Source organism: Acyrthosiphon pisum, chromosome A2, assembly GCF_005508785.2.
Source record: "Acyrthosiphon pisum isolate AL4f chromosome A2, pea_aphid_22Mar2018_4r6ur, whole genome shotgun sequence".
Lineage (NCBI taxonomy): Eukaryota > Metazoa > Arthropoda > Insecta > Hemiptera > Aphididae > Acyrthosiphon > Acyrthosiphon pisum.
Genome location: NC_042495.1, coordinates 108751279 through 108765454, shown reverse-complemented (window position 1 = coordinate 108765454; position 14176 = coordinate 108751279). Strand labels below are relative to the sequence as shown.

At 33.3% G+C, this 14176-nt stretch overlaps 1 protein-coding gene across 4 annotated transcripts in view; it reads right to left on the bottom strand.

Annotated features, from left to right (window-relative positions):
• LOC100164578 (octopamine receptor Oamb) overlaps positions 1-14176 on the bottom strand; it is a 182392-nt gene that overhangs the window by 68521 nt on the left and 99695 nt on the right. For all 4 annotated transcript variants that reach the window (XM_029489451.1, XM_029489453.1, XM_029489452.1 and 1 more), the window contains one exon: positions 9851-10736. In XM_029489451.1, coding sequence (XP_029345311.1) covers positions 9851-10102 — 252 coding nt within the window. In that variant the 5' untranslated portion in view covers positions 10103-10736. The remainder of the gene's footprint in view (positions 1-9850; positions 10737-14176) is intronic.

Here is a 14176-nt window from a genome sequence, read left to right as displayed (position 1 = left end):
AAACAATGATTTAATTTAGGGCTGGCGGTATTTAAAATGTTGAAACTGGTATCCGGTATTTGTTTACTACCGGTATCTATATACGGCATTTTCGGTAATAACGGTAATTACCGAGTCACGGTATACCGGTATTCTGAGATACCGAAAATACCAACAGCCCTAATTTAATTAACTACTAAATTAAACTTAAGACATAAGACATTTATTATAAGACTAAATTTATTTTTTAATTGAGCTATTTAAAACCGTGATCAGCCAAAAATTTACTTAGAGATTTCCTCCTAAATTGTTTAAAAATGAGTATATACTTTAAAACTCTGTGTTTTTAGGTTTTTTTAAATCACTAGTCCGGATTTGTAGCGTATCCTGCTAATATTATATAAAGCTAGAGCTACACCAGTCTTGTCGGCTATATATTATATATACATGTACGTGTACACATACGAATAATATTGCGAAATTACCGCACGAAATCGTAGCTTGCTGGCCTAATGTACATAATATAAAAATAATAAAAATCTTATTATAGTATTCGTGGAATGCATAATATTCTGTGTATGAGCGTTAGTGATGGCGGGTCGTGTGGGTAGAACCTTAAGTAGCGATTCGGATGTCGGAGAAAAATATTTTATCTCTATTTCGGTTGGGTTGGGATGGAGTGTATGAGTATAATATTATAGAAACTCAAAATAAGTATGTGAGCGTCATGTTGTACCTACGTGGCATAATAATATAGAGCCGCGTGGACGATTTTTGTTCGGGAAAATGGAAAATTTTCTTTGATTGTCTCGGGAGACGGATACCACCCGCTAATACCTTAGACAGGGTATTACGAACCTGACAGACGATGAACTGTAATTTGTGTTAGTGAAATAGGGATTATATAATATTATACACGCACACAAAGGGAGAATCAGAAACTATACGTAATGATAACCTATCCCTCGTCGGGAAAGACACACGCCTCTTAAATTTCAAGGGAGAATTTTGTTTACTTAACGTTACATATCATTATTTATTTATTTATTTAAATATGATTTCATCACAGTAACGATAATGATGTCAACATATCAACCCAAGACAAATCTAGGAAAAAAAAAAAAAGTCAAAATTTTAAGTCATATATATTTCACTGGACAACAATGATGCTCATATTTAGTGCGACTGATTACGGTTTGTATAATATATATAGGTAGTGTATAATATGACGTATAATAACATGTGACGTTATAAAAAATTATTATTTTATTCGGTACGAAAGCGTTTAAAATAGGAATCCGCGGTGTTCGAAACGCATCTACATAACTTCGATGATAATAATATACTAATAATATTATTAGGTATTTAAGTTTCCATGTGATTTGTTGTAAGGATATAATTTTGTTAAAACAGTCGTTGATGAACATATACGACATAATAATATGTCATATTAAACGAGTTCTTGTTTACCTCGCCCCGCCACACTATAATAAAGTACGATAATAATATTATACGTTTGCAAAACGGTTGAACAATATTCCTTTTGAACGAGCGTGTTATTGTTTGATTACTGAGCGGATTATCTCAAAGTCTCGAAATTGCACGTGTAAGACGTGTATGATATATTATTTCAATACGAGACATTTATAATGATGACATGCGTATATAGACCACGTCTGGGGTGGTTTCTTATACGGCTATTGTGCGTGTGTGTGGATTAACAATCGATTCACGAGAGCTTTTATTGTTGCGACGAGAATACATAATATGTTTTATTACGAATTTTCACAAAACTGATACCGTCTATTGTAACAGGTACATAATATTATGTTTTAAAATATAATATTATTGTGTTCGATTTTATGCGTTTCGCGATGTTAAAGCACATCAGCTGCAGATTTCGTTTGTTATACTTACCGAGTGACAAAATGCATATTTTGTATACAAAGTGAAACCTAATGAGTACCCTAACTTTTATTCGATAGTTTCAAAAACGAACATATATTCGATTAACGTTCTGGGGACTGCAAATTGTGCAGTCTTCTATGAATTGAATCATATATTGCATGTATAGGAAGTAATTTTGAATACGGCGTGATGAGGTACGCAATTTTAAATGGCGCAACGAGGAACGAGAGATTCATCAATAATGACCTAATATTTAGAATAGGTACCTAACAGAATTTTAAAAATTAAACAAAAAAAAACGCATTCGACCGGGATGACTTTTTGGATACCTAGCATAAATGGTCTGAAACGAAAATATTTTACTCGTCGTTTATATAATAGTTGATAAACACAGTACCTACCTATCTTATACAGAATACCTTATGGACGATTCCGGCTGTGGTTTTCTCCCTGCAGAAGACGGCATAAGACAACCGAGTAAAGCCTGTTAAGCTTTTGCTTTTGCGGATTTGAGGTAATTTTTTCCACTTTAATCCCCGAATCTTGATATTTTCACCGATTGTTGATTAAGTGTAATATTTATAAATGCGAAATATATATTTATATTATAATATTTTATTATTTTTCATTTTATATATTTCAGCCAAATCGATTACAGTTAAATAATTACAATACATTACACCAATAATAGCTGATACGCATAAACCAACTGTAGAGCTATATTATAATTATAATAGCTTAAGCTTAAGCTCGTATCTGGTATACGGAGTTCATGGATAGGTATTATAATTCGTATTATAGCAAAATATGCTTATGCAATTAAAAATACGACTTAATTAATTAAATATAACAAATTAGATGGATAGATATTTTAGTAACATAATGAACATCTGCTTTACATATGCGTATATCTGTATCTGTTTGTGGGAATTTAACGTTTTAATAATTTCCATATTTATAACACGTGTTGATATGATTCATCATTGCATTAAAAATATTTATAAAAATAATGAAGTGCAACAGTGACTTGAGCATTGGAGTCACCAGGTGACGAACCTATCCCATCCACCACTGAAGTCACTCTATTATTATACTCTGACATATTATCCTAAATCAAAGGTTTTTTTTTATTTTTCGTAATTGATGAAAAATAATAATAATAGTTTCCCCGTAAATTAATTTATTCACGTTTTTCATTTCGTTCCATTCGCGGATAATGTGTTTTAAAATAATAATATGTCATGCAAAAACTTTTAGAATAGCAGCAATATAATAATACTAACAATAACTTTTTTTATTTTATCATAACGCCTGCGGAGGATAAATGTGAGGGCAAACTATTATAATATATTATTTTATATATTATCGTGTCGATTGTCGCGATAAGGGTGCCGGCGTACAATACCATATATTTTATACCAGTGTACATAATATATTATATGAAACTTTATCGTTGGCACATTGATTCTGCAATTATTATCGAGTGGTTGAATTTCGATTATTATAATATTATACAATACTGCGCAATGATACTGCGGTGTTTGTAAAGGTTTTCTTAGAAACAATTTTGCCCCCCCCCCCCTATAACTCTGCACACCCGCTATCGTGTATATAATATCATCTGTTACCATATACCGTAGTACACTAGTACTCGTACTCGTGCTATGGGGTAGGTTAACCTACTTACTAAACAGAATTTTACATTTGCGTTTACACGTGACCGAAATATACAATAATAATTGTGGTACCCCACCACAAAAACGTGCCGCGAATTTTTTTCAGGGAGGATTGTCATACCACAGAATCGCACTATACGTATTGTAAAGGATTGAAACTACAAACGGCACGCTCCAATACTTCTGGGTAAAAATTCCAGATTTGTCGGATTCAACACTCTACGCACAGCGAGAACAGGTCTCTCATTATTATTATTATTATTATTTTTTTTTTTCATGCCTCGATTTTATAAACCATTGTATACAATATTATGTTATTATGATTACGTTTAACATAGTTTAAAATATATTATAATTCATTGTAATGTTATAACAAAATACGTTTTGGTACCATCATTATTGATTTGTGTATTGTTAAATACAAATTACAATATTGTGTTAAAATTTAAACAAATGCGGGTATTCCTGTAATACAAAAAAATGTAAATTTGCGATTCTCTCTAAATAGTATATGTACTTCATTCGCTCTTGATTAATTTTTCGTTATGTAAAAATATAGAAAAGAGTGTAAATGTTTTAGTAAATATTAATAATTAATGTTGTTTATGTGTGGGGTGAAGGAAAATGTAGAGGAAAATAATATCGAATACAAATATTTTACAACTACCAATGAGTATAGACCAATATTCATATTATTACGCTGCAGTTATAAAAGTTTATGAAATTATGTACATATAATAATTATTGATCAAAACGAAATTATATATTATTATAAACGAATTATGCTTCTATAGTTTGTTTTGTTAAATTTATCATAGAAAATAATTATAGTATCTAAAATCTAAATACGAAAAAAAAATAGAATGAAGCTTTAATAATAAATTATTGAAGATAATATATTTTATTGCAGTTATACTATAAATTAGTATAAATGTATAATAAAAACAACCAATGAGAACGCAAGCTATACTTCCTAACGTTCTAGAATCTAAACATTGCTATCTTTTATTCCTAACGATAAGAAATGTATTATATTGTATCACCAAGTTTGGACGATCAAGTCAGGGAAACTTTAAATTAATAATAATAATAAAAAAGGATTTAGACGATATGACTCTTGTATAAGTAATACAAGACAATTAATATAGTTGCATAATAATATAACAGTTATATTATTATATCAGTTACTGTGTATAAGTATTGCACTTAACAATTTTACCCTTAAGATATAAATCTATATACGATATTCTCGTCGGTCTGGTTAGAAAATATTAGATGGAGAAAGCACGTTTATAAAATTTGAAAATAATCATAATATACCGAAAAAAACGTAACCCGTTAGTATTTATTATATTATAATAAATTATTTTAGACATGAAAATTATAATTTTAGATTCTGAGCGGGGCGATGAATGTATTGATTTAACACTTTTTTTCTGTGCCTGTCATCAACGATTGGTATAGTAAAACTACTTCGATTTTTTTCAACAGTATCTTGTTCGATGGGAAAGTGAATCTAGTTTGTACATTCTAATAGGTCAGCATTTGAAATTCCCAATAGTTTTCAAAAGCGCAAGAAAAAACAAAATAAAAATTAAGGAAAAATGGTAATTATTACGCAAATCAGTTTTTGACATAATCGATTTTGGTGTAACTCTAAAACATATGACCAGATACATGCAATTTTCACTAAATGTTTATATTAGGATATTCTATAGGTACACGATGAAATTTTTTAAATTTTTTGACTGTTTTCGAGCTGGACATTTTCAATTTTCAATTTTTTTAGTTTTTTTTTTAAGAACCGAGAATAGGTTACGATTTTAGTTATTTTGTTGTAATTTTATAATATTAATTAAACTTAGCAGCTAACGGATTAATAATAAGTAATCATCTTTTTTCGTATTCAATGATATTATAAAATTTAATTCAAATTTAATACCGTCCATTATAATTATACATTGACCCACTTGTAGCCTACTGAACAGCAGAGCGACATCCACTTTTTTTTTTTTTTGTTAAATCGTCAGTCTATAATATTATTAAAATATAATATAATATAAAATACTTGAGAATTTTTAGTTTCTTGACAGTGTTGATATTATGCCCCCCCCCCCTTCGCGACTAAGCGATTATTGTCGAAGAAATTTCGAACATATTATCGATACATAGTATTATTAATGTAATATAACTATCTTAACTGTGAATTATAGACGCATTATAATCTGTTTTCCTGCGACCCATTACTCTCCGAGCTCTCGTCTATAATAATATAATATAATACTATTGATAATCTATAATAAACCTTCGGCCGCCGTCTATAAACAGTGTACTTATAACATTTCGCCGATAATTAATAATCCATTACACACGCTTTTCCTATCGTCTGTCGTTCCCCTCTAACGACCTTTGTTTTTCGACCGATTCGCCTACTAAACGGCAATGCGTCCGTCTGCGTTAATTACCACCTACTATTGGAATAGAACTTAGACCATTCCGTCAATTATTGACCTCTGCTCGAATTGACACGATGGCCGTTTTGGATGTAACATGATATTATAATACTGTTGAGGCAGTGTCGTAGTTACGACGGCAAAAATATAATTTCGTTTTGGAAGTTTTACGCGATGAAACAAAACCGTCTTCTATTATACTAGAATTACACAACGGTAAAAAGACGTACTTATATCGCAGTCATATTAAGTCATTAAAAGTATTTTTAATATCTCATATAGTATTTGAGTGATTTAAATATGGTATTCTAGTGTTTAAAATACCATTTTACTATCACATTATAATATAATATTATGTACTTATTTAAATGATTGTTCTCATGTGAAAAACGAATTCTAAAGCTCATTGACGGCTAAATAGAAATATCACGAGTCCTTATTGTGTTGATCTTATTATTACGATTAATGACTTTTGTTAATTTAATAAAATTATTATTAATAGTGGTTAAATTGTTTTTGTATTTTGGTAAAATAACTAAGTGATATTGTGTGAAAGTCGAGTCCGTTTACGCGGTAAGTTTGAATGTATATAATATTGATTTAGGTATTAAAATAATTTAATATTTGGTCATAATTCGTACTAAATTTAAAACTAAATTGTTTTTATTTTATTTCATTAGTCGTACTGGTTTTTTACCGATCCCGGAGAGAGTCATTTGTTGTTGGTACTCCTCGTATAATATATTATTAATCACAACAAAAATCCTTCGTAAGCTACGTGTAAAAATTGAAACAAAATAAGTTTACTTAAATTCAATATACTTAGCATTTATTCATGATATCACATATTCATAGTTCTTAAAGATCTTATAATTTTTTTACTTAGCCATTTTCACCGTAATTAACGAAGGGTTTTTGTTGTGATATCACTAATTTTTATCATTATTAAATACCTACTGAGTATTTACGCAATGATCTATAAGAACGGTAATATTGTTATAGTAACATTGACAACGCTGATGCGACGATGACGATGGCGGCTACCGTAATTCTGAATTTAATATAAATTTCCATTTAAAAGTTCGCACTTTTTCATTTATAACTTAATTTCTAAACGTACGATTTTTATTATTTTTACAAAAGCACGTTCTACACAATATTTCTGATGTTTTGGAGGTTACTATAGGAGTTAATTGATGCATTAGAAAATTAGTTATGTCGTATAACAAATTTACCTGTATTTTACACGGTTTAAATAGGCAACTCCTGCTTCGATATACTATACACACGCAGTCGTGCAGTTATTTTTATTTTTTACTTAGCTAACGCCACGACCGTTGCGCTGGACTATTTCAAAATCAAAATTCGAAACCATTGGGGCGTGGTGTCTTAATCGTGTGATTCAATTGGTACCTGATACAAAATATAAACAGTAATAATATTTACTTTTCTGCACGGTCGATTTTATAATGATAAAACGTGTTTCATTAGAGTTATGATGAAAATATATCGAACAAAGTTTGCAGGCGATTATCGGGCGTTGATATAAAAAGATTTGTACTTGTATTTTTTTTTGACCTCGTGGGAAAAAAATCTGTCTCGGGCTTCACGCAAAACTTTCAGCCTGCTCTGGAAGCTTTATAATATAATATGTATATGCACTGTGGTATGTGCGTGTGGTTTTTACTTACCCTCCGCGTACAACACACATACCTATCGCGAATAATGAAAACACGTGGGTACATATTATATAGGTTTGCGTGCATCATATATCGTACGATATCTTATACATAAGATATTATATTATATAATGCATTATGCCGATATCGAGCGGATGTATTATTATTGTATACGATTTATAACAAACGTTTAGCGTGTCAAATGTTTTGTCGCGTCGAGATAAATTGTGTGCGCGCACTCTGCATATAGTGTTATGTGGCACTAGCAGCCCCTGTATAATACGTACACGCGATGTTATATTATATTATTGTTGTATAAAATAACATTCGCAGAGATACGAATTTTTTTCCCTAATGATTAATGACGTAAATTGTTATATTTCGGCCTTCGGGTTATAGCTTCACACGGCGCGCGTGACGCATCTTGCGCATGCGCGAGTGATTATGATGGAGTCGATGACGATGACGATAACGATATAATTATAATAGATAACAACGGCAACGAAAGACGCGTTTCGGATTAATATCGTGTCTTCACGCCCAGTGGCATAATTTGGTCACGTTTGTGGGGGATTAGAAAAATTAGTCTCTCCCAGCACCCAACAAAAGTAAAAAAATTTGGTTGAATGAAGTCCGACCAACGAATTCTGATTGCATCGTAATAATTAAGTCGTTGAAATATATAGATTTTCGAAAAAAATCGTTTGGGAGCTAAACTGCATTTTCTATGTACATTTGCGGAATAATCTGCGTACGGGTTAATAAAGGATAAATCCCGAACTTCAAAATGTTATAACCTTGGAACTAAGTCCGTGACCGATAAATTTTGGTTCATATAACCGTTATAGGTTTTCGAAAAAAATTCCCAAAAATCGAGCTAAAAGCATTATTTCGATATTTCGATATATTTGTGCAATATTAAATTCACAGTCTTAGTTACAGCTACCATAGGGGATTTGGGTTTTTATTTGTTATTTCTATAAAATATACTACATTAGTACCAATCAATAATAAGTACATAAATATGGTTGGCCAATTAAAAAATTCATGGGGGAAATACGACACCCAAATCCCCCTCCCTAATTACGCCACTGTTCATGACCTATTCATCGGGAGTACATGACGTGTATTATATTATTAAAATATTATCGGGTGCACCTTAGTTTCGTCCCGTAAAAAAGGTATATACGAATTGCGTCCCATTATATTGGTTAGGTAGTAGAATTTTCATTTCGTTTTCAGGGGTTATTCGGTGTGTATTAATTTTATAAGGGAGCTTGGGCTCTGATATTATAACCTATTTTTTAACTGACGTTTTGATTGATATTATTAATTATTATTATTATTATTATTATTATTTTTGACCGACATTTTGATCTAAATATTGATTTTATTATATTACGGACTATGATTATATTTATTATTTATTTTTTGTTAGTTTTTTAAGAACCCCTGATTAAAATACACAAACTGCGTCCTAGATTTTTGGGACGCAATTTGATTGTACCTTTTTACGGGACGCAATTCATGTGTTCCCAATATTATTAGATATACGTCACGGGGCCGCGAAAACGGGTAGACATTAGATATAATAAATTATACGTAAGTTATTGCTCTGACGATCTCATTTCTAAGGGGTGCGCGAGTGGCGACATAATATTACTACGAAAATGTAATTTATGAATAATGAAGACCAGCTCGAAATTGGCTGTCGTTATTATATATATTATTGACTTATATTATATAACCACATAAACTTGTACGGTGCAGACTGACCTTTAAGAAAATACTTACCGCTTTTTTATTATTGTTTTGGATATTAAATACCATCGTCTATTTGAACAAATAAATGTATCCGACCTTATTATTATAATATAATATTATATATTTAGCTTCTGTACGTGGCTACTCTGTTCAGCGAGAGAACATGCCGCGGGACGACGAAAATGGGTTCTTCTGCACATCCTCGCACGGCACTCTGTTATAGGTAAACCTATCGTAGTGTGTCACCTGGGGGGGGGGGGGATCGGCTTGTTCTCTCGCTGAACAGAGTAAAGGTATTTCTATGTATTTCAACATCTACGACGCGTACAGCAATAATAAAATCATCGTTTGTTATAATATGTCATACATTGATATTATAATATGTCGTTACCTTGAACACCTCCCAGGTGGCGCTGAACGGCAACACGGCCACGCCGACCATGAGGTCGGACACGGCCAGCGAAACGATGAACGTGTTGGTGGGCGACCGGAGCTTGGAGCTGTTGAACACGGCGGCCACGACGAGCGTGTTGCCGACGGTCACGATGAGCGCGATAAAAGACAGGCCGGCCAGGGTGCTCAACACCTGCGCGTCTCTCCACACCAGCGAGTCGCGCAGCGTCTGGCACTCGGTCCGGTTCATCGGGCCCGGCCACCGGCGGCGGGTGTTCGGCGGTCGTTGGTAAGCGTGGACGGACGGTGCCTTGTTCGCGTGTGTTCGGGACGTCCGGTGTGCGCGCGCGGGCAGTGGTGGTCGCCGCGACGCGGTCAGCGGGCCAGCGGGACGTACCGTCAGTCGCGTCGCAGTCGTGGACGAGCGGCCGTCGTGACGGCCGCCGCCCCCGCCGCCGCCGCCTCGGTGTTGTCGGTGTTGTTTTGGTTGTTGTTGTTGTTGTTGCTGTTGTCGCCCGACGCCAGGCGCACACGACGACCGCGAACAGCGACCGAACCGGTTGAGCGGCCGCACACTACCACGTGTCCGCGGCCGCCGACGGAACCGCCGCCGCGGTCGCAGCCGACCACGTTGTCGTTCCCGTCATCGATGCGGTGTGGTCGCAGTGTCTGTCACGATCGTCTCCGTCGTCGTCGTCGTCGTCGTCACCGAGGCGACGACAGTCATCGCCACCGACTTAACGTCATATTATCATCAAAGCTACTCAATGGACGATAGCCGTTATCAGTACGACTATTTATAGTCTGTCGTCCAACCGCGTCAACAGCAGCGGACGTCCCGCATGACGGTGCGTTCGATAATTCGGTTCGGCTGCCAGACACACCTGAAACGAATTTTATAAAAAATCTTTACATTATAGTCTGAGGACGACATTATAAAAATATAAAATCTTAATGTATAATGACATAGTAAGGCATGATCATGTGCCTTGAATTGGTCAGTATCCGACAGTCATGATCTTAGGCGTGATTTGGGGGGGGAGGGCACGAAGAACTTTGCCTCCCTCCAAAAATATATTTAACAGTTGGAGAGTCAAGTCATCCATTAGTCATGTTTTAGATATTCTCTATATTATAGTAAACGCCGTTTGATGAAACTAAATAACAATGAACTTAATAGTTTAAACAACAATTTATTATTCATTAATGATGTGTTTTCCGATGGTAGATATCGAAACCACGCGCATCCTTAGTAGATAGGTTTGATATTATTAAAACTAATAAAAACAATTTTATATTAAACAGTGAAATTATTAAATTAATAATATTAAGATATACGATGCATTGCAGGTACCTAACAACATTTCGATATTTTGTCTAGAATTCGGTCGACAGTAAAGTTGTTGTAGATTTTGGTTTTCATAACAGCCCCTCGCAAATCTGTCTAATTTAATTAAGATGTTATGTATGGCCCCTCTAAATCAAAAACTTAAATTTCGTCTATAGCCGGTTTGGACCTCGGTAAATATTGTTCGCATATTTAAAATGTATTTCATATTTTTCGTTTCAATCGCAAGTAGAATCCTACTTATATACTCGTTTATAAACATTTTTATATTCGTCTTTAGAATTAATCCAAAAATTTTGTTTGGTGTTGACTTAACTTTAAATGCTAATAATTATTAATAAATATCTATCCGATCAATTAATATTAACGTGAATATAGCCCGATACATTTTTTTTTATACATTTTCGAGACATATATTACACTTTTGGTGCACAGTAATTCATCCGATATTCTAAGCTTGAAAGCGTATAATATTATGGTTCTCGATTGAGAAAAATGTGTCTGGTAAGTTCTTGGGAAAAATAATTTTCCAATTTCCTCAGTAATTTTACTGAGCGTGAAAAAGTCTGCGGATAAGTTTTACAAGATACGAGAAGACATTCGGAGAATGCGGTTTTAATCGAACTCCACTCAGATTCGTTTTTAAAACGCAATGATTCATCATTGTCTTCGAATTTCATATCAAAGCTCCAATGTATCACATCCAGCCCTACCAGCTTTATTCCGTTTGCAGTTTTGTGGAATTATCGTAAATTATATTTGATTATTTTATATGTATAGTTTTTTCGTAATAATTTAATTCGATAAAGTTTTCATTAATTTAAACGGTATCCGCACTCGGCTTTTTAAACGTTTAAAACTAACATACCATGATAATATCGACACATATTACTGTTTAATCGTTTTTTTCTCGCGACCCATGGAGCTGAAACCCTGGTCTTAATCAGCTAATTCGGGTTGTGACCCACATAGTTCGGGAACGGCGGCGGCTCGATGCAATTTTATCACAACGATTGGGTCGTCATTATTTTAACGTGATAAATCGTTTGCGGTTCCTCTGAATTCAAACGTGTAATTAAATAAATAATTTTCTGCAAACTCTGTTTTTTAAATTGTTTAATTACGTTTTTTTTTTTTCGTACCCTCTAAATGTTATTGCATTATAATAATAATAATAATATAAGGTCAACGGCAGCCGAAAACGTGACACGTATTCAGAATGTTTCTACACTGCGTGATTTTTTTCAAACGACGTGGAGTGGCGTAATAATTTTGGTTTTTTAAGCATGGGGGTGTATAGGACTTACAACTATATCCCTACACTATTATAGGACGTACTTAAAATGACTATTCGGGAAACATAAACGCTAGAACACATTAACCACCCCATCCAAATCCCACCGGATGTGCACGCGGCAATTGCAATTCTCGGGCCAAGACGAAAAGTCGTATGAAAAAGTATCGTCGTTCAAACATTACATAACATACCAGCTCATTACTTTGTATATTATTTTACCGAGAAAAAAATTCGATTGTTTTTGGTTATGATATGGTTTTTCGGAACGGTTTATTATGATATTTAATATACAAAAGAATATAATAACATTATGGTTGTCGTGGTCCCACACACGCACACTGATGAATTTTTCTGCGCAGAAAATAAAATATAACATCGTGTAATATCACATACAGGATGCATCACAAAGCATGCTCAATGCCATTTTTCCTCTTCGATAATGATGAATATTTTATTCAAATTGTGATTTTTTGAAAATATGTTAAGTCAGTATTGTATACTTAAGGATCATAATGTTTTCAACTATTTAGATATTTTATGCCATTGAAGAAGACACGTTCTGTGGCAAGACCAACTTGTTTTTACAGTATTCATAATCATCCTTTTTTACTGTAAATCATCAAAATTAACCACAATATGTCAAACGAGTAAATTCCTAGTTATTAAAATGTATCGATATACTAAAGCTGTTTTAAAAAAATATAAAATACATATAATGAAGTTAGACAATTTTTATATGTATTATAGTCACATACCCTGTACATTTCCACTATCATAGAATTATTATCCTTAGTAATAAAAGGTTAAATAATACAAATATCATTCGTTCGAATTTCGATTTAGATACATAATCGACGTTTTCAAACAAGTCGTCTGCTTATCACTTCGTGGGAAAAAAGGATGATTATTCTCGTTAGGAAAATAAAAGTAGGTAGGTGCGGTCTCTCGGGATACCTACTTCCTTTAAACGGCGTGGTAAATGTATTTGAAAATACAACGGTTCTTAAATAATTTTAAAAAATTCAAAAGGGGAAGTTTTAATAAATTAAAATCGGCTGCCCTGTATATCACGTATGTGGTACGGTAGTTTTTACTCGCCATTTCGCCGGCGATAATTGGAGGCGAAACGCGCGCATGTAATAGGACGTTTTTAAACTTTTCATATTAAATATAACGTTGGAAATTCAAAAGAAACGACGTTAAGAGCTGGACGTCTCCCGGAATATTATATACTTTTGCCCGCTACCATACGCGATGTCCCCACTCGAATAACAGTCAAGAGAACATATTTTATATAAATATATATTCGTCGTGTATATGTGTATAAACATATTATATTATTTACTGCGTTCGGAAAGTGACATTATATTGTTATGTGATGTGCCGGAACTGCGTATATACCGTGTACAGGGTGATTCTTTTATCAAACAACACTCATTATTTCAAAAAGTGTAAGTTTTTTTGAAAATATTTTTTTACATAGTTTCAAGTCGCTTATAAAACAACGTTTTTCTTAAAAAATTATATTTTTAAATATTTTTTATCCTTATAATTTTTTAAGTTTTTTACTTTTTTGAATGACAACATAGGGTTTTAATTTTTTATTCCAAAGCAGAATATTTTTCTTAATATTTTGATACATGAAAATCGAAATTGGGACGAGTAGTTTATGAGTTATA